This window comes from Canis lupus, chromosome 37 (assembly GCF_003254725.2).
Source record: "Canis lupus dingo isolate Sandy chromosome 37, ASM325472v2, whole genome shotgun sequence".
NCBI lineage: Eukaryota > Metazoa > Chordata > Mammalia > Carnivora > Canidae > Canis > Canis lupus.
In genome coordinates, this window is record NC_064279.1 from 12,657,932 (window position 1) to 12,685,184 (window position 27,253).

Genomic DNA, 27,253 nt, shown 5'->3' on the forward strand with positions numbered 1-27,253 from the left:
TGTTAAAAATAACAATTGCCAGGTTGCTAAAATCACACAACTAATATTAGAAACTTTTTAAAGAATCAATGATGGCATTAAAAATGAGGGATTTTTAAAATTAGAAAACACCACACTTAACTATAAATCATAGGAAACTAAGATTTAGTACATCTAGCTAAAAATAAAAAAGATAGGCTTTATGTTTTCCCTAAAAGTCAAATGCTGGTATAGGGAATTCAAAACAAAAGCAAATAAATAGAATGGTCTTAGTAAATGTGTCTATGCAGTTATTTGAAGGAAAAAGCATTTTATTACTTTAAAAAAAAAAAAAAAAAACTAGTTTAGCCATAAGAAGATCTGAAGTGAACTGGAAATGATCTTGTATTCAGAGAAATCTCAAATACTTGGAGGGGGAAAAAAGATAATGTAAAAAGCTAAGGCTCCATATACATAGGGGGGAAAAAGATGACTCAAAGTGCTTTAATTAACATGAAACCTGTTAGCATTGCATAGTAACTAAAAAGTAAATAAAGCAATTAGATTACTAACCCATTTGTAATTCAGAGATGGTTTCTACCAGCGACCAGTCTAAACTATAACCGCAGTGGGATTTGTCCATTAGGTTATCCAGCACTTGTCTCACTGTCTGCCTCTCATCCACCATCATTGTCTTAGAACTATCGTCAGACATGTGGACTCTAATCACCAACTACAATAGGTAAAAAGGAAATTAAATACAAGCCAAAAAATAGGCATTCTAGTAATTTCTCCCAATATCAAGTAATGTTTTGAGTAACATTCTTAGGTAAATATAAATTAAAACACAAATAATGACTTTATTATGCAAGAAAGATACTCTAAAACTAGGTATCAAATAACCTAAACAAATTTAAAGCATTTTTTAAATGATAATAACAGGTAAGATTATAGTAAGACTATTTTGTTTTACTATTTTAGGAGAATTTAAAGCAGTTCTTTCTAATACATTTTATCTACCAAAAAAAAATGTGACAAATATATCAAGAATACCCTTCTCTCTGTATCTTGAAGGTATGTTATATAAACAAGGCACTTCTTTATAAATCTGATTTAAAAAACTGATTACAAAAAATCCCAAACGAGGAAGAAGCCCAAATAGCACCTTTTTCACTTGTGCCTCTTTAATTTTCTCCAGGGCAACTCTGATCTTCTCAGCTTTCAATTTTGCTGCCTGTTCTTCCTGTGAACACAAAGCACTGGAGATAAACGAATGCTAAAATAATGAGAATTTTTGAAAAGTCTTTTTTTATCTTAAGGATGTTGCCACCATTGGATTTCAGTAAGAATATAACTTCACATACTTATATAGAGCACATTTAAAAATAACCTGTTCAAAAAGTGAGAACAGACATAGTACAAAGGAACATTTTTAAGATGCAGGCTTCAGGAACTCTTATCAAGAAGACCAGATTCCATCTTCTAGAGAAAAAGAAATCTGTGATACAGCAAATTAGTGAGTTTGATTCTGTCAATCCGAAGCAAAAGAATTTCAGGCTCCAGGTAGGAGAAACAGGGAATGTGTAACGGTTTATGTGATGGCCTGACAGTTTGCCGCACCTGCACAATGCCTCAACTCTGAACTTATGCCTGCCTCCAAAGTATGGGTAATTTTTTGCATACTAATGTTTTGTTCAGTTACACTGAAAATGTATCATATCACCATAAAACAGCAAAAAACAATATCAATTTATTTCTTTGCAACCACATAAAAGTCCTTAGTAAAAAATATAGGTATGTTCTCATCAATTTATCAATGCAAATGGAAGTTGCATTATACTTTAGGTTTCATTATGCTTTGAAAAGCACACAATACAACCAATGTCTCATGTCAGTAAACTCATAGTTATTCCTATTAATTCACTGATGAAATTTTTAAAATGCTAAATAGAACTTTCCAAATATTTAATTTCTAGTAACTTCTTTGTAAAATTTAGATTATAAATAGTAGTAACACTATCAAAAATTATAACTATACTTACTCTATTTATTTTTTCCTAAAATAACGTATAGTGCTATAATACCAGTACTTACTTGTATTTTCCAGCAGTAGGCCATTGTACACTGTAGCCTTAACCTCCAGTTGAGAAAAACTCATGTAAGTAAATCTTTGCTTATGAAGGATTACTTTCTAACTCTAAGTTTTTGGTTACTCTGGAAAATATCTAAAAAAAATATACACTGCCATCTTATATATTCCTATATTCAATAGAAGACTTAAAACAAAAGAAGGACCTAGTTATATTAGCCAACTTTATCTGCTCTGGATTATGATTAAAAACCACAAACCATGTGTTATTCTTCACAAAATAGCTAAAGCTTCCTGAGCCAAAAACAAAAATGAAACTTCAATTCATTTAATAGATTTGGTCCCTGTTCTCCTAAATTCTGCTGGCTTTCTTGTTTCTGAACTGTTCTCTTTCCATTTCATACTAAATCTTCCCCCATTTCAAGCTTAGTAGTTGCTACTCTGTACAACAGAGGAAACAGTAGTTAAGAGAAGACAGTAGGCTTGTTTGCTAGAAATCGGATCCTTTTCAATGAAAGGAGCCAGTGAACTGACATAATAACCAAGGTGTGGAAATACTATCTGTAAACCCAATTAAACTGAGAACAAAGAACTTTATTTTAACAATGGAGGGGGTAAAAGAAGACTTGATTCATAGACAATTATAGATATATTCATTTGATTAAAAGATTAAATAACTGTATCCCCTTTTATGCAAATAAATAATTGTAAAATATGTTACCTGATTATTTTATTTTTTTTAGAAGACGTAGAAGATTCTATTTATTTATTCATGAGACACACACACACACACAGAGGCAGAGACATAGGCAGAGGGAGAAGCAGGCTCCTCGCAGGGAGCCCAATGTGGGACTTGATTCCCGGCCCTGGGATCATGCCCTGAGCCAAAGGCAGACTTGCTCAACCGCTAAGCCACCCAGGCGTCCCTAATTAGGCGTTGCCTAATTATTTTAAAGATTTTTTTTTTTAAATGCATGCTATACAATAAGGAAACTACACTACTCTCATTAAAACTCCCAGTTACTAGAATTCTGTTTCTTAGAGAAACAAATCATTAGTTAAATTACCAAACCCTGTGTTTCTGATGAATCTAGCACTACTCTAGAAATGAATTTTGAATATTAGCATTTCCCAGTGGTTTTATGAAACCAGTTATTTAACAGGTTTTTTGTTTTGGAGTTTTTTTTGGTTTTTTTTTTGGAAAAGAAAGAGGAAAGCAGGAGTTTTATGATTTTTTTTTCCAATGGGATAATTATCTTCTGTTTCTCATGGCTCATTTGCCATAGCTTATGTATTAGTATGAATGCCTACTACAGAGAAGAAAAATTTACCAAAGCATATCTGCAAGTTTTACTTCATGTCTCTTTAAAGCAAACTTAAATCTCAAAGTCTGATGAGTAAAGATTGATATGTAAAATCAGTGTTTTGTGTATTTGGAATATAAACACGAACTTCTGAAAGGCTAATTTTTTTTTGTAACATTATAATTATTCAGCAGAAGTTAAAAAAATTGTCCCAAAAGCCAAAAAAACATTTTGAAGGCAAAAAGAATATTCAAGAGAATAAGACAAGACACAGACTAGGAGGAAATATTTGCAATTTATCAGGCACATATTTGCAATTTATCAGACATCTGATAAAGGACTATTTATCTAAAATACATAAAACTCAAAATAAAATGAAATAAAATACATAAAACTCATGAAAACGAGCATTCCAATTAAAAAAATGGGTAAAAGACATGAACAGAGAATTTACCAAAGAAGATACAGAGACAGCAAATAAGCCCATGAAAAGATACTCAATATCATATGTCTTTAGGGAACACCAAATTAAAACAAGATACCAGGTTATACAACCTATTAAAATGGCCCAAAACCTAAACACTGAAAACATCAAATGCTGATGAAGTAATGGATCAAAAAGAACTCATATACATTGCTGGTGGGAATGGAAAATGGTACAGCCACTTTGGAAAATAGTTTGTTGGTTTCTTATAAATCTAAACATTCTCTTACAATATGATTCAGTAATCATGCTCCTTAATATCTACCTAAATGAGTAAAAACTTACCTCCACCCAAAAATCTGCACATAAATGCTTCTAGCAGTATTATCTATAATTGCTAACACTTGGAAACAACCTGTTTCCAAGTAGGTGAATGGATAAAATGTGCTACATCTAGATAATATTACTCAGTGCTAAAAAGAAATGATCAGGCCATGAAAAGACACTGAGGAAACTTAAATGCATATTACTAAGTGAACGAAGCCAATCTAAAAGGCTGCATACTGTATGACATTCTGAAAAAGGCAGAACTATGGAGACAGTAAAAAGATTAGTGATTGCCTGGGGTTGGGGAGAGAGAGGAATGAATAGATGGAACATAGCACTTTTGTAGGAGTAAAGCTATTCTGTATGATACTACAATGGTAGATACATGTCATTACACATTCGTTCAAATCCATGGAATGTACAACACCAAGAGGGAACCCTAATGTAAACTGTGGATTCTGGGTGATAATGATGTGTCAACCAAAGCTCATCAGTTGTACCAAATGTACCACTCTGGTGGGGGATACTGACTATAGGGAGGCTATACATGTGTAGGGGCAGGTAGTATATGGAAAATCTTTGTACCTTTCCCTCAATTTCACTGTGAATCTAAAACCACTCTTTAAAAAAAAAGCTTATTTTAGAAAGGAACATACAAATTTAAATATTACATTCTAATATTCATTATAAATATAAAAATAGTATTTTCATACTCCTATTTTAGTATAATACTATTTGCCAAATACAAAAGAATACAACCAGTACTATCTTTTAAAGGACTGATACAAAAAGTCATTCAATTCTAAGATTAAGTTTCTGTTCACAGGCTAACAGGAAAAATGTTGACACACTGGAAGAAACGAGATTCAGAGCAACCATTTAACATATATTAAACAAATAGATTTCCTAGCCATCAATTAAAAAACCATCTTTATGTAAAGCATCTAACTTTAAGGCTATCTTAACATCCAAACTTAGTACTTCCATTGCTCAAAATACTACTCTTTAATAACTACATAAATTGCTCTATTTTAAAACTGTATCAAATTCAAATTTAAGAGCTATGTGCCTAATTTCAACCTAGGCAGCTTTGTTCTCCTCCAGTTTATTAACAAGGATGATCCTTGCTAGAAGCTTTCTGAAGAAACAACTGATCAAGATGCCTCTTACTTTAAGAGGCTGAATATCATCATTGGAGCAAAACTGAAAATAAAAATATATCAAATTGCAAGATTCATAGTATTTTATGTTTCCTATGGATAACCTCTTCCTCAGAAAGTTTAACTTTTACCTACATTACCATGGTAGATATACCCATAGCTTTACTTTTCATCATTACAACTTAGGAGAGGAAGAAACTGTTTTAAGCTCATAAAGTGCACAGTACAGGAAAGATCAATAAGTCTTTGCTGATGTGTTTAGACTATATAGTAAGAAGACATCCGGTAGTTTATTTATAAAGGCAATGCAAGTCTATATTCAATGTCTGCAACCCAACTTCAGTACAAAGAACAAAGCTTTATTCATTTCTTGTTCTCTTCTTTTTGCTAATGCAGACAACCTCAGGTCTTAAGCCTTCTGTCCCCCTATCTTTTGACTGTCCCTTTCTTCATGTTGTTTGTCCCACAGCCATCCTCAACATAACTAAAAGATATCTCACACATATACCAACTTTCTCTTCTACCCTGTCTTTTAAAAGAGCAAAAGACAACCCATTTTCTACCTGAAAAACTCCTGTGCGGCTATCAATAACCGTCAAATGCCAAGCCTCCTCAAATTTACATAAAGAACAAAAACTCAGTGAAGATCTTATGATTAAATGAAAGCCAATGCTGTGGTTACAAAGTGTTAAAGCATTCTCAGGAGTGTAAAAATTAGAATACTCAAAGAGTGACAGTTGCTAAGAGATGGCTAGTGAATTCCTTCAACTAAGAAATTAAGGCTTTGTAAGTTCAAAACAAATCCAGTTAAAATTAATGGGCTAAAAAGTAGCAGTTTGAGATTTAGGTTCTTTCACATTTTACAACAAATTTGTTTAAATTTATATAAATTTAAAAACGTTCAAAGAAAACCTGGAGTGGTAAATAGTTCACTGTCCATGAAATGCTCTACCCTATAAAATTACTTACGGCCAAAATAATAATAGTAACAACTACTTCACTTTCCTGAAGAAATCATGACATTGATAGCATCTCACGGAGAAGAAAACTAACATCAAATGAACCTAAAACTTGCCACACACTTTGAGGTGTGTTACACACGGTATCTCATTTAATTCTCAATAATGCAAGGCCAATATCATTATTACATACACTGTACTGATTAATAACTAAGGCCCAGAAAGACTAATCTTTCTAAGATCATACAGGCAGTTACCAAATGACTTATCACGTGCTCTCTCCACTGTGTCACAGTTCCTTTTGTTCATAAGGGTTATAGCGCAAACTTAAGGGATAACAGTAAATAAAAACTGTTTGTCAACAATGAAAGACTTACAGTAATATAATAGCACTTTTATAACTTTTCTGAAGCACAGAAAATGGTGGTCAACAGTACAACAGTCCTTGAAGGTCACTAAAGGACCATTCTGTGACAGATGTTTGGGGAGACTATGTAAGCTTGGGACTAAGGGCAGGGTATATGGGGTATAGGGTATAGGGTACCTGCTTTCGAGGAGCTTACATTTAATAAGAGACAAGACCATAAAGAAATAGATGTGTGGTAAGTCAGTCTGGGATAAGTCCCATCTTAAAAAATAAAGCAGGGTAGAGGAGTAAAGAGTGAAAAAAACGCACTGTTAGATAAAGAGCCAGGGAAGACATTCAGAATAGTTCCCAGAAATTTAAGGGCAACAGATCAACAATATGTCCTTTGCCCGTGGCACCCATTTACGGTACTAATGCCATTCCTAGAAGAAACTGTTTGGTATTGTTTTTGCAGAGGTTCCCAGCTCAGAGCTGTATGTGGGTTAGTTATTTCATTAATAGTGGTTTAGTGACAACTAAATTTATGATGGAAAAAAAACCCAAAACACTCTTTTGGCTGCTGCCTTGGCCTAAACACAGTGCTACTATGCTCATTCTACTGTGTCCTAACTACTAGGTGTTACAATATCCTAGTTTGGACAAGTGTATACGAGGCACTATGCTTTTTTGGGTAAGGGGAGCCAGACTGCCACACAGGTGGCACACAAAACGTGTAAACCCATTTTAGTTTCAAAACAGCCAAGTGCTCCTGGATTGAGGACACCGACATTGAAAGGCTCCTGCAGCTCAAGTTAGGAATTTCTGCTACCTCCTTGACTCCACACCCCATTCCAACCTAAATGTTTACATTTTTGCTACTGAATCACAGTCCTTCTCAAATTTCTTGTATGTAAGCAGAGTAGTATGTAGGAGGTAGCTGGAGCCAGATGTTGGTTACAAACACCAGCAATTCCAACACTTGGGTCATGGGAGAAGAGCTGATCCAAGCAGAGATGGCTCTGATGCTGTAGTTGGTATCACTGTCTCTTTCTTGGGTACAGGGAGATGAGAAGTTACTGACTGCATTTATCCATAACTTGCAAAGAATAGCTCTCCCTGTGGTAGGAACTCTGTATTTATTCACTGCAGGATCTCCAGGGTTGTGAACATGGTAGTATTCAGTAAACATCTGCTAAATGGATGAAGTTATTCTCTTTAATGATTTGCCACTGCATTTAGAAAAAAATACAAACTCCTTAGCATGCCTTGATAATCTGGTTCCTGCCTCCTTCTCCAAACTCAAGACATTCGCTCCTATCTTCATTCAACTACTGTGGCTCCTGCAACATAGCTTCTCTTCAGCTTTTCAAACCTGCTAAACTCTTCTCCCTGGGCCTATCTACATGGAGCACTAAACTTCACCTTCAAGCTGGCTTTTCATCCTTCAATCTTTAGGTTAAATGTTGCCCCCTTAGAAGGGCCTTTTTCTGATCTTGCCATCTAAAGGAAATGTACCCCCAATATTCTCTCTAGTATTGCTCTAATGCTTTACTTTGCTTCCTCCATGGCATTTAACATGATTTAGAATTTGTTTATACTTGCCCATTAATATTTTTTATCTACCTTCCTAAGTAGACTGTGAGCCCTGAGGGTAGGGGGATATATCCATTTTATACAAAGTATGTCCCAGCTCCAGGATAGTATTTGACTCAACAAATATTTGTTCAATAAACAAACAATGGAAATGGTAAGCTGTTACATCTGAGAGCAGTGTACAAAATGGACCAGAGGAAGGAGAGGCAAGAATGAAGAGACAAGTGTGGTAGCTTTGATAACAGATTAAGAGCCTATTTTAGGGCAGTGGCAATGGGAACTAAATGGATGGGTGAACTTAATCCTGCAGATTCTTCACTGGAGCTTTAAGATAATAACTGAGAAGAACGGCACCATGGGTGGTAGAGTGCTCACATCTGGGTAACCAGGAGAGTAACAGCATTCTGAGCAGAAACAGCAATGTCACAAGAAGGATATGAATTGTAAGGCCCCAGGGTGAGTATGGGTATGGAAGCTAAAGATCTGTGGGACTGGAGGTGCTGGTAAAATGCTGGTTATCTTCCAAGAAATACCTGACAGCAACCTGGACATATGTTACTCTTAGGTAAAGAGATCTGATCTAGAACAGAGATCCTTTTTGAAGTTAGGAGTGTGGATTCCAGGGAAAGAGAGAGTAAACTGAGGACAAGCTGAGGGAAAGAACTCTGCTATTTTTATAAAGTATAATACGGCTATTACCCACCTAGACTTCTACATTTCCCTGATCTTAAGCACTACTCTATTCCTAGGTCTACTTTAAAGAGAAACTCAGGCAAGAGAAAGGGTTTCAATGTCTCTTGGGTCTTCTCTTTGAGCTACTTCTCAGGGAGATTTTAATTATAGCCTTATTACCCTCTTCTACAAGTTTATAAGGTTAAGTAATAACTTTTTTAAAAAACCTCAGACACAATAACTTACCCATAATCACCATCATATTCACAAGAAACTATAATGACATCTGATATTCTTGAATTTAACATTATTTAAATAAGATAATGAAATAAAAACATGACTTGAGGTCAAAATCTATTCAGCTTCCCTATTCTTTCTTAGTTAACAGTGACAATAGATAATGAAATAAAAACATGACTTGAAAATTGGTCAAAAATCTATTCAGCTTCCCTATTCTGTTATTTCTTAGTTAACAGTGACAATACATAAGGATTTTAAATTGATGTAAAATATTAGCCCAATGAAAATCCAGTTGGACCAATTCAAACCATTCTGAGGAGAAATGAGAAATTAAAATTGCAGCCTTCTTTTACAATTTGATTAAGCTAATGTAAAATAAGATTGTTTATATAAATAAATGTTTTAATTAGCAAGATGTCTGTAATATAAACAAGAACTAGAAAACAAAATTTGCTGAAGAAACAGCATGGATAACCACTACTAATAAAAGTTAAAGCTAAAGCAATGTTTTCAGACTTTAAAATGAAGTAAAATGTTAAACTAGAAAAAGTGTAACATACTTGGGAAGATGGTCAGGCATTTACAGTATTTTCTGTTATTGAGAGTAGAATATTAAGTCATTATATCTTAAGTCATTAAGATCAGTAAACAATTACCTTCAGTTAAGAGAGAAAAAAAACTATTAACAACAAAGATGCTGAAATAAGAAAGCACAATCTGAGACATCTGAGAGCACAATCAAAACCAGAAATTATATTCTACCTGAAAGACAATTAAATATTTACATGCAGGTGGAAAGAAGAAGTATCACCTTGGTCAGCAAATGAGAAGGTTTTCCTGCAATGTTTCTCAGAAGAAGGGAGGTTTCCCTGTCCAGATAGGAGTGCTTGTGCAGAAAAAGAGAGAGAAAAACAAAAAAGGCAACAGAAGTCAATGGAGGTTTTATGTGTTTAAAATATAAAGTAGACAAAGAACGATTCTCTATCATTAATCTCATGTCTTTTTCCTACAGTGAAATGTGTCCACAAGAAAACTTAAAAAAAAAAAAAAAAGATGGGAAGGCAGACACCAGTAGGCATGCCCTAGCTGGCTCCTGCCAGTCCTTCACTCTGTGAAAATGGATCATGCACTGCACAGATCACAGAGCCAGCCTGTCTTCTAGGGCAATGTTTGTGAATGCTGTGCGCACAGTACAGATAAACAGGTGTTGAAGACCAATGACTAAACATATTCCTTCCCTTTGTTAAAGGCTATAAAGACCTATATAGCTTTAGGACTAGTATATTCTTGTGAAAACAGAATAAGACTTTTAAAAACTTTTTAAAAAACTCTGCAAGTATCTAATCAATTCAATGATAGCCACACTGAGAAAAAAAGGTCCATAAATATTTTGCCTAATGGATATCACTTGTTTTCAGTAAAATCTTATTAATTCACTCATTATATCAGAATACCAGTAAGACTGTATTACATGGTAAAGGACTTACATAGCAAACAAAGGACATGAACAGAACGTTTAAGAAATTGGTTCCTTTAAAAATTGATTAAATTCAAGCAATTAATGTATTTTCATGAAAATGATTTGTGAATAATCAAGGCTCTAACTACCCTTTTCCCTCTTAATAACTTTTTAGTAACATGTTCAAGGTAAGTTTATGCAATTGTATTTATACTCATATAAATTATAGCTGTTTCCATATAAATGTAATTCAGACTTGCTTATCCCTAAGTAATTCTGAATTAGCACTTATTTTTTTAATGCTATGTAATTACTAATCATCATTTAAAACAATATATTGGCAGGGTGCATATGAGTGCTACAGTTGGTTGAGTGTCCCATTCTTGGTTTTGGCTGGGGTCCTAATCTCAGGGTCATGGGATCAAGCCTTGCAAAGGGGCTCTGTGCCCAGTGTTGAGTCTGTTTGGGACTCTCTTTCCTTCCCTGCTCCCCCCACCCTAAAGTTGTTCCTGAGAAAAAGTCCTTTGGAAAGAAACTCCTTACACATTTAGGTAAAATACATAGAATATAATTTCTAAAAAACCTACTATTTCCTTTATCTTACGCAAAGATTAGTTTCTCCGAAAAAGATCCCCCCAAATAAGTAGAATACCTAAATTCAGATAATTATATTACAAATTAAAAAAAAATAAATCTGCTTCATGCCATGAAAACAAACTTTTTGGTATATGTAATACCAGAGATTTCAAGTTTAAACTTAAAAATCTTACAAGATTTACTCAATTCATCCTCAAACTCAATTCACCTCAACACTTCATTCAAATCACTGAAAAAAAAAAATCTGTGATCTGATCAGTAAGAAACAATGATATCTAACTGTATTTGTTTAAAGACTCAGAAGTAGAAGTTATCCATTTAAAAATATTGAAAGCCTAAAATAAAAGGAAGATAATCATTAAATTACTATCGCTAGTGTATCAAAAATAATCAACATCTAAAAAAAAAAAAAATAAAGACCACAAACAATAGCTGGATGCGACGATAACTTGTGTGGGTCAGGTAGAGCTATTCACTGCTTACTCATTAGCAGGGAGGGAAGCCAGGTCTGCATGTTTCCTCTATCTAAACTATAGGTATTTGCAGCAGAAAAATGAAAACTTAGAAAACATTAGAAGCAAACTACTTCCTTCAATAAATACCTTACTTTATCTATTGTCCCCTAATGGTGCCAGTCATATGTTGCTCTAGAATTCCTCAGAAAGGGGGCCAAGGCGTTGGGATAATTTGTTACTGGAGAAAGATACAAGAGGAGTAAGAAGAGTGGTATGCAGTTGGAGGACTGAGAAAAAGCAAAGGACATTGCTTTGGGCATGTCCTTAAATCAGCCTTCTGTCTTGGTACATGATGCTGATAATAAAAATGCATATCACTTCATTTAAATAGGGCCTTCTTGCATTTTCTTTCACTCACTATTAACAACATGAAGTTTGTGGCTTATTTTTAATCCACTTCACTGGTTTATTAGCTTATTTTCTTTCTCTCTTCCATTTTCCACTTTATTTTTTCAATTATTTATTAGGTTTCAACTTTGAGCCTGGAACCATGCAAGGTACTGGGGATGTAAAGGTGACCAGGATAGGCATTTCTTACTCTCACAAAGTTTAGAGTCTAACAGGGAGATTAACTGACATCTATAATACAATGTGTCAAGTGGTATAGAAGCAAGTAGGAGGTACAGTACTTAAGACAGAATCAGGGGCTCAGGGAAAGTATTTCTGAAAAAGCTTAGAGTCCTGGAAGATGTATAAGAAGCAGCAAAAGTCCCACATCACACATGAACTTTTATTGTCTTCATATGAAAAATCACATAAATGGGAAATGCTGTTCATAACAATCTGGGCTTAGACTCTAACTCCATTTTACATGTATGATGTACCTTAAATACAATGTATTTCTGTATGATTTTATTTTATTTTAGCCTTTTAAGATTTTTTAAGATTTTTTTTTTTTATTCATGAGAGATACACAGAGAGAGGGGGAGACATAGGCAGAGGGAGAAGCAGGCTCCCCACAGGGAGCTCAATGTGGGACTTGATCCTAGGATCATGACCTGAGCCAGAGGCAGATGCTCAAGCCACCCAGGTGCCCTCTGTATGATTTTAATATTCAATGACTCTTCTGAGAATGCAATTACCCTATAAAACAAATTGAGAGAAGCCTACAATTTCTTTTGTCCGGAATTTACCAAGTTATTCATTATGTTGGAAAATCATTTCACCAATGGAAAACCAGCTTGAAGAGCTGCCAATACCAAAACTGGCAGTATCAATGTGCATTCTGTTACATGCAAGTAAATGACAGGAGACATTTGGAATTCCTTTTCACAGAATTAATAAATACTATTAAATTAATGAAAAGACATGAAATGCAAGAATTTGAGTTTCATTAATAAAGACTACTTAAAAATAATGCACATTATTATGTCTTATATAAAATAGTTACAGCACAATGAGAAATCTATTCTGTAAAAATAAATATCAAAGTCATTTTATCACTGCCTCATCCAAAATTATAAGTTAGGGAATGGTTTTATTACAATTATACATAAGACTTGGGCACCTGGGTGGCTCAGTCGGTTTAAGTGGCTGCCTTTGGGTCAGTCATGATCTCAGGCTCCCTACTCAGAGGGGAGTCTGCTTCTCCCTCTGACCCTTCCTTCCTTGCCTCCCCCCACCATGCTCTCGCTTTCTCTCAAAAAAATAAAATCTAAAAAAAAAAAAAAACACACACAAAAAAAACAATTATATGACTCATTTGTAAAATTTCATATTTCACCATTTTCTTTTTCAAATTTCTATAAATTGTCTCAGCACATTATACCTACTTCAGTTAAAGCTATTTTCTTTTTCTATTACCATATACAGATATGTTTTGTCTGCCAGTATTTGTCACAATATGTTTTATTTCCACCACATTTCTGCTTTCTCTTTCCTGTAAAATATGACTTCTGATCTTTTCACTTGTCTTATAAGTGGGTATATGATTATGTCATTGTGTCTTTTACTGCAGTGGTGGCCAAACATTTAAAAACTGAAATACATTATATTTAAATTACTTTTTGATTATTCTCCTTCATCATGGGTATTAGAGCATTAAATTCATTTTTAAAAAATATGTAGGTAGGTTAGACTATCTATGAATTTCATTTGGGACAAAACTAGTGATTTAAATTATGTTATAAAATGGGGGTACCAGGACTGAAAGGATTAGGAACTAAACAAGCAGATGACAATGCAAGTGTTAAAGTAAACATGGCTGATGCTTGAGAGTGTAAGGGAGGGGCTGAAGGTGAGGTAAGAAAAGTGTTTTTCACATACCGGATATGACCCATTCACTGGGTTACTGGGTTATTACCAGGCAAAGGAAGGGAAGGAGGATCAGAGGGAATCAGATTCAGCTGGGTGGGGGTCAGGACCTCGGGGTTTTTTATGCTTTACAGATTATTCTGAAGCAGCACTGTCCAACTGAATATAACACAAGCCACAAATATAAAATTTTCTACTAACCATATTAAAAAGAAAACGCCAAAATAAACATTAGTATCTTTTGTTTACCTGAAAATATCCCAAACAGTATAATTTCACGAAATAATCAATAAAAAGTATTAATGATATATTTATATTTTTAATTACAGTCTTTGAAATTCATTCTACATTTTATCTTTATAGCACATCTCAATTTGGATTAACCACATTTCAAGTCCTCAATAGCCATATGTGGTTAGGGCTTACTATAAGCAACAGCACAGCTCCGAAGAATCCAGATTTGTCAACCACTGACCAGAGGATACATTTTTGAAGGAAGAAATTAGGTTTTCAGTGAAGCATGAGAACAGAAGAGTTATTCTACTTGATAACTCCATTCTGAAGAATAGCTAAATTTGTTGGTATCCTAAGAAATTTACAAAAGCCCTTAGCTTCAGAATAGAAAAGAAAGCATGTGGTTTTAGATTTTGATACATCAGGTATGCTACCACCTACATAATCTTACCATAAGTATTAATATTCAATCGTACTGTATCATATAGTTGCTCATTTGTTTTCTGCTCATTTATTTTTTAAACTGGTTTAATTTTTGTTAGAAAAAAAAAAAAAACAGGTATATGACCAGGTTTCATCATCAGGAGTTCTAAAGAATGCATTCTTCTTCACTGCTATTTAAGTAGTCCCATGGACATGTTTACAGAACTTACAGGTGTCAGCTCAGCCTGTTCTTCTGTGAAGTCAATATGATGCTTGGCCTGCTTGCTGGAACATCTCAGAGAAATAGCATGCTGTGAAAATGCAGGAAGGAAGAAAATGATAGGTAAAGGAGGTGGAAAAGGGCCAGTCTCACTATCATGCAGGAAGAGAAAAAGATCACTGAAATGAATCGTTGAAACAAAACAGTAATGAAAAGTTGCATGCATCTTTCATTATATTATGCAAAAATAAAAAAGAACCAGATGATCCTAACTCTAACCTACCCTTAAGTTAACCTCACTACTTCTTGACAGCAGAAATCTATGGGAGAAAAACAATTCCAATACCAATTCCTGCTTCAACTGGGCCCTGACTGCTGTTTGTCAGTACTATTATTACTCTTCTCCCCTCACTCCCTAAGTCATTCCTTATAAGCTCATTCTAAATAGTTTCCAAGTTGGTCAAGCTTCTAGTTTCACCCTCCTACCTCTTCATATGACCTCACTTCCCATTACTAAGAACATGATGTCCATCAAAAGGATTTTCATCACTAAAATGTATCCTGTAACTACAACACCCCATCCTCATCCTTCTTTCCATTTCTATATGAGTAAGTTATGTATTCCCCTCTAAAGTTAAGCATGTCCTAGATCCCACTCATTCCCTCCCATTCTCAATCTGATACTCAACTAGTCCAGTCTATTGGGAATGGGAAGGACAGAAAAATACTCAATACTTCTGGGCACACACTTCTTGTTAAGCTAGTGTTTTCTCCTTTTCACTGCCAAATTTCCTGAATTCAGCTACAGTGTACCACCCTCCACTTATCCCTCAAATTTCCACAATTTAGTATCTATCTTTCATCTCCAAGTCTGCATCCTTTGAGTTGTAATGCATTCTGTAATTCTTTTTTTTTTTTGCATTCTGTAATTCATTCTCAAAGTCATCAATGACCTTTAATTGAGGTTTTCTGTCTTTCCTATCATAGCACTCATCATATTATACTGAAATTGAAATTGGTTGTCTGTGTTGACACCCTCTCCTCACACTATAAATTATAACCTCATAAGGACATTGTGTATTATGTTCATAGTTTTATCCCTTACAGCCCAGTGCAATGCCTAGGCGCTCAAATATTTATGGCATGTGTGAATACCTATTTCTTTTTAAGATTTTACTTATTTAATCATGAGAGACACACAGAGAGAGAGGCAGACACAGGCAGAGGGAGAAGCAGGCTCCAACGCAGGGAGCCTGATCTGGGACTCAATCCCAGGACCTGCGATCACGCCCTGAACACAAGGCAGATGCTCAACCGCTGAGCCACCCAGGCATCCCGTGAATAACTTTCTTCTTGGACTTCATGCCAGAGCCATAAGCTTGCCCAGATCAAGACTGATTTTGCTTTGCCTTCTCTACATTACCTTCTTAAATATATTCTATAGCACTGTGTCAATCACTATATCAATGGGAGGCCTATCAAATCTATATTGTCAATATCCTCATTCTTGGGAAATAAAAACTGAAGTATTAAAGGCTAAAGGGGCATGACAAATATAACCAACTCTAAATGGTTCAGGAAAAAAAATACACACATACACACACACATATATATAAAGAACAATAAAGCAAATGTTGCAAAATGCTAAAAATTAGTGAATCTGAGTAATGAGTTCTTTGTACTATTCTTCAGTTTTTGAAAGTTTCATACTATTTCAAAACAAAAAGTTTAAAATCTCTTCTCTGTAAATTCAGTCTCATGCAAGTTCCCATATTTCTAAATACTTATTGGTTAATTTTTTAAGTATATAAATCTGAAGTGTTCAAAAAAGATGATGCCAATATACCATGTTATTAAACAGTATGATGGAACATTAGTTATTAAAATTCAACACATCCTCACCAAAAATGAATAGATGTAGGCAAAGTGACAAAAACAGTAGAAATAGTACATGTGCAAAGATTAAATGTTGTTACATTATTAAAGTTAGAAAGGGATTACAGATGCTTAAACATTAAACAATTTTTCACTATTAGGTTCCATTACCACAAAATATTTACATACTTTTCTATAAAAAGCTCACCAAATCTAATTTTTACCTCAAAAATGAATCTGGAGGTCAATTCTGTACATCAATTTTGCTCTAAACATGTTCAGTTCCAAAGAATTTTGTTTGCTATCAAGCTATCAAATTCTCCAACAATCCCTCAAAAACTCCAAAAATCTCCACAAAGTTAGTTACGGATCATCATTTTCTTGAATTGAATCTGTACCATGTTAGAATGGAGTACTACTTACAAGCCAGAATCTTGTGCTGGTGCAGGGGGCAGGGGATGGCAGGTGTATAGAAAAGCACTGATCTCACATAGAAGCCAAACCATAATCAAGAAATGGCCTTATCCCAAAGAACAAAATAAAACACTTAACTTTTGATAACTAATACCTTAGACTACAACTAGAAAAATGACGTGGAGGTCTGTGAACACACATTAGTGTTTCAGTAAAACAGATTTACATTCATCCTTTACTGACATGTCTGCATTTTTTCATAAATATTAAAAATGAACACTGATGGTATAAAATGTGGACCCTGGAGCTGGAGTGATTGGGTTTGAGCCTCAGGCTCAGCCATTTACTGCCAATGTGATTCTAGGCTTACTATTTAACCCCGTTTCCCTCACATGTAAAATGGAGGGATAACAGCATTTTCTCCAAAAGTTGCCGTAAGAATTAAGTGAATAATATTACTATTACAAAAGTGGGAAACCACCAACCTTCACCTGAATTTCATTTAAGCTTCAATTCATTTAAATTAGGACCAGTTTAGAGTTGTTAAATTTTAACAATACGGGCAGCCGGGTGGCTCAATGGTTTAGCGCTGCCTTCAGCCCAGGGCCTGATCCTGGAGACCTAGGATCGAATCCCACATCAGGCTCCTTGTGTGGTGCCTGCTTCTCCCTCTGCCTCCCTCTCTCTCTCTCTCTCTCTCTCTCTCTCTGTGTCTCTCATGAATAAATAAATAAAATCTAATATATATATATAAACAGTACATGCAGAATATACTAAAACACCACAAGATGGGGATGTTACTGGATAAATCTCTTTGCCCTTTTTTTTCTGCCCTTGCAGTTCTGTCTCTAGGTCTGGATCTAAGAGCACTGGCCAGTCTAGCCTTGTCCTGATTCTCTTTCAATGCTGTGATGAAACAGCATGGTATTGCAGTATGAACTCTACAACCAACCAGACTATCTGGGTTCAAATCCCTGGGGAACTAAATTTGCTTCAGTTTCTTCCATTGTGAAAATGGAGGTAATAATATCTATTCCATGAGGCACTGTGCAGATTCAGTATGTTGTTAAGCACAATGCCCAACAACAGAGTAAGTACTCAATAGAGTAGGGGCTATTATTTTTCTATTTTTCTCCCTCTTCTATTCCTCTCCTTTTACTAGCCATTATATATAGCCAGTAAATGTCTGAATTCTTTTAAAATTATTTCTTCTACATTTTATAGTCCTTATTCATTTAAAAGATGAATACATTTCTATTCTTATTCAAAAAAGGTCCTCTACCAGCCCTCCATAACACAACATTAAAAAGAAATCCAAGACAGACCTAAAATCAAATAAAGACGCTTTTTTACTTCTTCAGAGATGAAAAATTACATAGATTCCTAAGTAATACACAAAACAAGAATCAGAGCATATATGCCAATGTTGACTGGGGTAGCATGTTTGAAAAGTATGAGTAAGAACTAGACTTTCACCCTGGTTTTCACCAAATCTTCACCTCTTCTTTCACCTGATACCTGTTCTTTCTGCTATTTATTAACCTCACCACGCTGGGGACATCTGGAATTATATACCAAGTGGGTACATGTGAGTAAATCTCAGTAAAGTGTAGCAACGGAGCCATTAGAATTTTAAGAAAAATGTAGCTGCAATAATTTGAGAAGCCAATTAATAATCCTAATCTTTTTAGATATGTAAGCCTCTTAAGGTTGAGAAAGCCCTGTGCTCCCATTGAGTTAATACTTCAGACCAAAAGGCTGTTTACTAAGAATAATTTAGGACATAAATGCCAGTGGAGCTTCCTCACCCCCATTGCTACAATAAACACAATTGCTATTTTCTTTCCACTATCTAAAAATTTCAGCACACATTAATTCTTGAAATAGTCCTGAAAAATGAAGGAACTGGAATAATTTATTACACTGAACCTATGATATGCTGTTGGCATATCATAAATTAAAATGGTATATCAGGATCTCTGGGTGGCACAGCAGTTTAGCGCCTGCCTTTGGCCCAGGGCGCGATCCTGGAGACCCGGGATCGAATCCCACGTCGGGCTCCCGGTGCATGGAGCCTGCTTCTCCCTCTGCCTATGTCTCTGCCTCTCTCTCTCTCGCTCTCTCTCTCTCTCTCTGTGACTATCATAAATAAATAAAAATTAAAAAAAAAAGGTATATCCATGAAAGATTTCATTTAGGGAAAAAAAAAAACCTATAAATATGAGGAAAACAATCATAACATTCAAAAGTTTCAGTAGCTCAGATACTAAGCAATTTTTTCCAATCATAATATTTATAGTACAATCATCAAGTATTAGTAAGATTCAACAAAACCTTTTGAATCTGGCATAAACTACAATAATAGCTTTTAAAAGCATTTTCATTTTAAAAGTACATTTTCACGTATAAAATTCCAAATTCAGAGGAATCATTAAAGTTTAAATCTCATAAGAAAATAAAGGAATGTGTTAGCATTAACCTTTTATCATTGAATCCTATTGTATATAAAATTTATATATATATTTTTTATTTTTTATTTTTTAAATTTTTATTTATTTATGATAGGCACACAGTGAGAGAGAGAGAGAGAGAGGCAGAGACACAGGCCGAGGGAGAAGCAGGCTCCATGCACCGGGAGCCTGACGTGGGATTCGATCCCGGGCCTCCAGGATCGCGCCCCAGGCCAAAGGCAGGCACTAAACCGCTGCGCCACCCAGGGATCCCTGTATATAAAATTTATAAATGCAATTACCATTTATATTTCCAAACTGCTAACTGAAAACTACTGTTTTATCATTTAACATGAATAAAAGTATCATAACAATGCCAGGAAATCAGCCTCAACATTTATCTCACATTAGGTAACATACAAAGAGATCTTACTAGAATTTATTTTGACCACACAGAATTCCAATTTAAAACTTTTTTTTTTGAAAATTTAAAAACTTTGTAGACGAGCACTACTAATGGATTTCAAGAGTATTGACTGAAATTATTCTATAATCCATTTTAATGCTTATCCATGGGAAATATTTAAACATTCTTTACAATTTAAAAAAATAATTATTTTTTAACCATCAACTTCACTTTATTTTTAAGATTTTGATAAAAACTGGGAGGCAAATGTAGGTTCATAATTCAAATACAGACTTCTCAGTTACTTGGCCTATTTAATTTCTTCTTTGGAATATGCCCCTACCAAGGGGATCGTAGGACGCTTCAATGACACAATATATGTAAAATGCCTGAAAGCACAGTATTTCACCAAAAGTCAGCAAAGATAAAGGTGGGGGAAAAAGACCTACTTTTCATGATATGAAACTGTACTGTGCCTAACCCTGGTTGGCTTTCAGAGAGCAACAAGGCAAAAAGATAAGCTACAGTGTTGTTTCATCTTTAGATGGACATTTTGACTATCCATGTCCCTAAGATGGAACAGTAGCAATCTCAAATTGATTTTTCTAACTGGGCTCAGATGTCTGGCAAAGAACCAGAAGGCAGTATGGATTGGAAAGGAGGAAAGAAAGGAAAACAGAGGCAGAGGTAATGGAAAAGCAAATCCTGTAAGGACTCTAGACGATTGTATGGATTTTGGTTTTACAGTAAGATACAAAGTCTATGGGTTTGAAAAGAGAAGGGGCAAGTTCTGACTTACCTTTTAACAGGATCACTCTGGCTTCAGTATGGATGGTAGACTGTTAAAGGGAAGGTAAATAAAGGAAGACCAGATAGGAGGCTGCTGCAAAAATTTACATCAAGATGATGTTAGCTTGGTGGCGGGGGGGGTGGTGAGAAACAATCAAATTCTGGATACATTCTGAAGGTAAAGACAACAGAATTTGCTGCTAGACTGGAATGGGAATGGAAAGAAAAAGAGAAGTAGACAAAGACTCCAAGGATTTTGTTTGATGCACTGGAAGGAAGGAAGAGCCATTACCTGAGATGGAGGAGACTGTTGGAGGAGTTAGTTTGGGAGAAAAGACCTGGGCTTCAGTTTTAGACCAGTTAAATTTGAGCTATCTATTAGACATCCAAATAGAGATACTGATTAGAGATAGGATGTACGAGCCTGTATTTCAGGAGAGAGGCACTGCTAAAAGATACCTGTATTTCTTCGACCTAAGGTGACTTCATGCTGTTCTGTTCTTTTCTTTCTTTTTCTTTTTTTTTTTATTCATGAGAGACACAGAAAGAGGGGCAGAGACAAGGCAGAGGGAGAAGCAGGCTCCCTTTGGGGAGCCCGATGCTGGACTTGATCCCAAGACTCCAGGATCACCCCCAGAGCTGAAGGCAGACACTCAACCACTGAGCCACCCAGGCATCCCCACGTTGGTATTTTCTTGAACATTATCAGGAACTGTCAAAAGAAACCTTCACCCAAAATTGTCACCTGACAGTGACAGATGCCACCTGTTTCTAAAACATCGTCTTTCAACTTCAGCACAACTTTGGGTCAGACAATTCTTTGTTGTGGCATCCTGTGCACTGTAGGGTTTTAGCAGCACCCTCGGCCTCTACCCACTAGATGTCAGTAGCACACTTTTATCAGTGACAAACAAAAAAAGTCTCCAGACACTGCAGAATGTCCCCTGGGGGAGCAAAATAGCTCCCAGTTGAGAACCATTGTTTTAGAGGGATTAAAGTGTGGGGAAAAGGTATGTCTTTGATATATGAAATAGAGTTATGTGGGAACTGTCATTGTTTATACTCACAAGAAGAGTGGATATAGACCAGAAAAGTAGTCTGAGGACTGTACCTTGGGGCACTCCAATGTCAAGAGACTGCAGGCAGAAAAAGGAGATTATGCTAGATATGGCTAAAGTCAGGTAACCAGCTCAGTAGGCCCAAGGAAAGCTGAATTGTTAAGCCAGCACTGGAAAAAGCAGAGGAGTACCCAATGTACATCATGTAACCTCAAATGCCTCCAGAAGCAACAGAAGTGATAGTTGGAAAGAAAGCAGGAGCAGGGGATCCCCGGGTGGCTTAACGGTTTAGCGCCTGCCTTCGGCCCAGGGCGTGATCCTGGAGTCCTGGGATCGAGTCCCACATTGGGCTCCCTGAATGGAGCCTGCTTCTCCCTCAGCCTGTGTTCTCTGCCCCTCTCTCTTTCTCTCTCTGTGTCTCTCATGAATAAATAAATAAAATCTTGAAAGAAAGAAAGAAAGAAAGAAAGAAAGAAAGAAAGAAAGAAAGAAAGAAAGAAAGAAAGAAAGAAAGAAAGAAAGAAAACAAGAAACAGGAGGATTAGTTGAAAGCATACTTAAGAAAGCAGTTAATTCACATATTTTTTCTTTTACTCGCTTACTCGCAGTGGTCTTAGGTTCAGACTGACAGTCCCTCAGGACCTAACAGACCATGGCTTGGCACCAAATTCACTTAGTTCTAAAGAAAGACAAAGCATGCTAGCATGAGACATGCTATCTTTAAAAAGGATCTTATAGGTCACTAAGAGCCATTTCTGGACCCACCATTCTAAGGGACAGAAATCATGTAGGTAAGTACAGAAATAACCCTGGTTTAAGGAAACTACATACTCAAAAGGAACCAGCAATACATTTTAACAGTCAATGAGCGTGTAGGTTCCAGGACTTCTCAAGAGATGTATTTATGTTCACTTACAAAACTGATATACTTCACACTAGGAAACAAAGGTCTGTGTCTCTTCATAGGCTTTTATAGTTCACTCACAGTCTTCCTGCTCCATATGTACTCACTAATCAGAGGTCAGTTTATAATAAACAGTATTACCTGGAACCATTCTATATTTATTAGTCAAGTTTCTAGGGAAAAAAAAAAAAGGCCTGGAGAAGGAAAACACCAAGATCATTTCCCTTGGGGGAAAAAAAGGATGCAGACTTGCCAATAACCCTTTCTACTTAAAGCAGTGATCCTCAGAGTGGGGACTTTTGCCTTACAGGGGACATGTAGCAATATCTAGAGACATTTCCAGTTGTCACAACTGAAAGAGGTGTGTATACTACTGGCACACAGTGGATAGGATAGATGCCAGCGATGCTGCTGAATTTCCTACAGTACACAAGAGAGCTCCCACAACAAAGAATGATCTAGCCCAAAATGTTACTAGTTAATGCTGAGAAATTCTGACCTAAAAGGATTAAATTGAAGTTCACATATTGAACATTGAGGACTACCTTACAATGTAAGCCTTCTTTCCCAAATGGGCTGCTAAAGCACGGGCAGCCAGCATATATGCTCTATGCAGGAGAATGGAAGAATCTTCTCTGGAGAAGCTCACACACCTGAGAGAAAAGACCTAAGAACGATGCTGGAGCAAAGACTAGGAAAGACAGCAAAGAATTTTAAGTTGATATTAATAGAATACTAATTTTGTTTGAATTAAGAGACTTAAAATAGGGGAAAGTCTGGAGTTGAAACAATGATAAACATAGAAAAAAACTATATATTTTTAAATCTCAAGACAATTATTAATTCCAGGTAAGCAAAATGTTGTCCCATGTAATAAAAGCATACAGTTTAGCACCAAATTGCATGTATATAGTCATGATAATATAAAAACTGAATAGTAAACCAACCAAAATATACTGGGATAGAGGAGAATGAGGGGAGAAGAGAGAAGACTTATCTAAACCTAATCTTCCAGAGTGAGAAGTCAGCAGATAACACATACCACTGAAAAATATCAAGAAACAGCAATACAGATTTAATGACATAGAGGTAAATACCCTGAGAATCAGCTAAAAGAGTTAAAGCTCTGACCTCTGAGAGGATGTGGCATGTGTGTGCACATGTGTGGCAAAGTGTTCTACAAGTCTCATAGAACTATTTGACTCTTTAAACTCTATGCTTGCAAAAGTAATTAAAATATTTTTTAGAGACTGTATTTAAGTGTGGGGTCAATTTAAGACATGGGTTTGAGATCTAGTAAGCCTCAATTGGTTTTCTTGATTTGAAGAACAGACCAAATTCATTAAAAAGTACAGTAAAGCAAGTTCCAAGTTTGTTAAACCACTTGTCTACTCATCCAGGCAAGACAAAAAGAAGAGGATGCTTTATTTCTGATTTACTCACCAAACTTTATATATTGAAGTCTTACACTAAATATTATACTATTGAACACTGGTATCTTTGTCCAAGAATACCAGTAGGTCATAACTGAAGAGTTTGCTGGGAGAGAACTTTTCACTTTTTACTTTGTTTTTATTATATGAACTTATATAATGAGTATATATTTTTACAGATGAAACACACACAAAGATCCTTAATGATTAGTTTAACCTGACCTCATGCATCTTGACTCAACTCAAAATAATCTGATTAGAAAGAAGGAATATCAACATACAAAACACAAAGTAACCAAGAAGGCACATCCCTAATAAAATATTGCTCATATCCCAACAGGTAAATCTAAAAGATATAAATGATACATACTATATAGCTCGTCCTAAATATAATCCCCAGGTATCATAAAACAGAAATAAATTTTTCTCTATAGAATGTATACCATTTAGATGAGCTTCATTTTAAGTAAGTGAAAGTCTATTTTTTTAGATTAATATACTTTTTCTTTATAAGCAATTAAACTCAAAATTTATCTCCAAACCATCATGATTCATGCTTCTTTTATGCTTCACAGGGCCCAAACTCAGTATATTAATAGGTACAAAAAGTTACTGACTGATGGAAATTAACCTAATGAATTAAATAATTGGGGGGAAACTAATAATGTTGAGTAATAGGTATATATTTTAAATTTCTCTGTAATTATTTAAACCATGTTTTATAAGATTTTACCTTAGTATTGATTATTCATAAATAGACTATTTTACTCTGTGGTACAGAGGACTGTAAACGTAAACTGAAGAGAAAGCTGGCTTTATTTTACCCATACTGATCTTCTTTCTTGCTGCCACCCTGTAACAATATTGCCTTCTTCTTAACAAAAATATTCAATACAGAATTTACCTACACCAAAATCAGCTTTTGCTAAACTTATTTTAACACAAAACCATTCCCTGCCCTCACCCCATCACATCCAGAACTCTATCTTTTAAAATTCCATTCACATATATTATCACTTTGGATTCTCTGAACTATCATATGAGGATCAGACCATGTACTATTAGCTCCATTTTACTTAAAAGAAACTGATGGTCACAGAGGCTGAATAACTCATTTAAGGTCCTATGGATAGTGAGTGGCAAAGAGAACACTTGGAATCCAGCTTCCTTATTCCAAGCCCAGTGGCTTTTTCCACTATAGTACACTGACTCTTTGATAATAAAATAAAATCTTGGGAGGACTAGAGTGGTGGTAGGTATCTTTTTCTTAATTTGTTTCATAATAAACATACGTTAAACAGCAGTTACGTTAAACAGCAGTTACTATCAGCGTAACAATTATTATAATTTTGTAAAGTATCACCAAGTATAAACCACATTTCAAGTTTTTTAAGCATGTGAGACAACTGATATTAATTCAAGGTCTTCATATAGTCTAAGAACAAAATGAAGACACTCTCTTAATCATTTTGACATTGCTGTTCTGGTAATATATTCTTATGTAGTGATTTTAAACCTTAGCTCAAAAAAATCCTGACAAATTTTACATGTAGAAAAAATAAGAAATTTAATTTATACATTTTAAAAGTATCATTTCTTCCTTTTTAAAATACTAAAATAGCAGGGAAAGTTCCATGTACTTACCTCAGTAATTGGCTGCCCCTGATGTGTCAAATCCAGTTCTTGAGGGCGTGTTACTTTATCAATATCCAAAGAGTCCATGCTGGAGGTTGCGGAGGTGATGCTAGAACGAGAGGAGTTACTAATAGAGCGCACTTCAGCATCGCTCACTGTGCCTGCTGATGCTGTTCTTCTGTGCTGATTAGTTACTAAGGGCTTAGTATCTTCTAGTACAGATTGCTGAGCAGCCTCATCCATGCTCAAGGAAGCCTGTTCTAACTGTGCAGTGATGTCATCCAGAGAGTAGTTGGCATGTGATGGCTTAGTTATCCTGTTAGATGAAGAAGACAATCCTTTCAAAGTGCCATGTTTTGATGTATGTCGGCTAGCAGGTAATTTCTGAGTGGCTTTTGTTTCTGTGATTTGACGCTTACTATTTCCTGCACCAATACTGCTGAGCTCCTGCTCTATCGAGCAAAGATCGGCCATCAGGGCATCCAGATCCACAGTTTCTCCCTGATTCAGAGCTTCTGCAATGAACAATATATACATGATGTTTCCAGAACACACTGAATCAGAATTTATACATTCTATTATAAATCTGTCAAAGGATGAAGGGGAAGCAAATAAATTTATCCTACTGGGCCTAAGGCCTATTGAATAATTTCTAAGAGTTTTTTGTTTTAAATTCAGAGAAAATTTTAGAAGCAAATAGTCCGTCTTTTAAGATTTGTAGTAATCAGGGAAGAATAAAATTATGAACTGAAAGATTAAAAGTGCAAAAACCATATATTGTCCCATGGTTTTAACCATATCCCCCATGCAACTTTCTACCATAGACTCTATGTTGTTAATATGATCAGTGCCCTGGTAGAGCATGGAGAGAAAAATGTAAAGCCTAAAAAAATTACAGATTGTGATGTCAATTCCAAATATCACAAAGTTGATTGGGCATAATACAAAAATAAAAGCCAGAGGGGCTGATTTAAAAATTATAAACATGTAATTTCACTGGACTTTATTCCAATGAAAATACAACAAGTGCAAGTAAGTTTATCATGGGGTTCCACCGGAGTATGTACTTTGTCTGTTAATAACTAGAAAACTATTTTTGTTATGTTCCAGTTCATTTTTTTCTGTGATTATCTGAATTAGTAATAAAATGCACAAACCAAGAAACATAAGAACTCAAGTTATGCATGTAGTTTTTGTATTGAGCTACTTGGAACTGGTGCTGCATTACTTCTGCATTATATGATTTAGTACACTCTTTTACATTTTATTTCCAATTACATCTTACCATTCAAGTTGTATATGGAGAAGCGATAAGAAAAATTGGCCATATTTGTTTCCTGACGAAGAGGAGATCTTTTTACCGGTTCCGTGGGCTTGTCAGAATCCAAACTCTAAAGAAAGTTTAATAAGTTGTATTATTCTCAGGCTTCAATTATAAGAAAGATGCATAAAGCTTGTTATTTGATTAAACTGTCACGTAATAGTTAATAAAACCAAAGTCCTTCTAGTTTTAAGG

General features: G+C 35.3%; 1 protein-coding gene across 8 annotated transcripts in view; it reads right to left on the reverse strand.

Moving 5' to 3' along the window:
* RAPH1 (Ras association (RalGDS/AF-6) and pleckstrin homology domains 1) overlaps positions 1-27,253 on the reverse strand; it is a 116,556-nt gene that overhangs the window by 49,613 nt on the left and 39,690 nt on the right. For 5 of the 8 annotated variants that reach the window (XM_049106675.1, XM_049106671.1, XM_049106674.1 and 2 more), the window contains exons 3-8: positions 27,023-27,128; positions 25,747-26,252; positions 14,784-14,864; positions 9,884-9,958; positions 1,124-1,201; positions 532-691 (exon numbers count right to left, since the gene is read on the reverse strand). In XM_049106675.1, coding sequence (XP_048962632.1) covers positions 532-691; positions 1,124-1,201; positions 9,884-9,958; positions 14,784-14,864; positions 25,747-26,252; positions 27,023-27,128 — 1,006 coding nt within the window. The remainder of the gene's footprint in view (positions 1-531; positions 692-1,123; positions 1,202-9,883; positions 9,959-14,783; positions 14,865-25,746; positions 26,253-27,022; positions 27,129-27,253) is intronic. The other 3 variants (XM_049106673.1, XM_049106672.1, XM_025442224.3) reach the window with 3 other exon arrangements.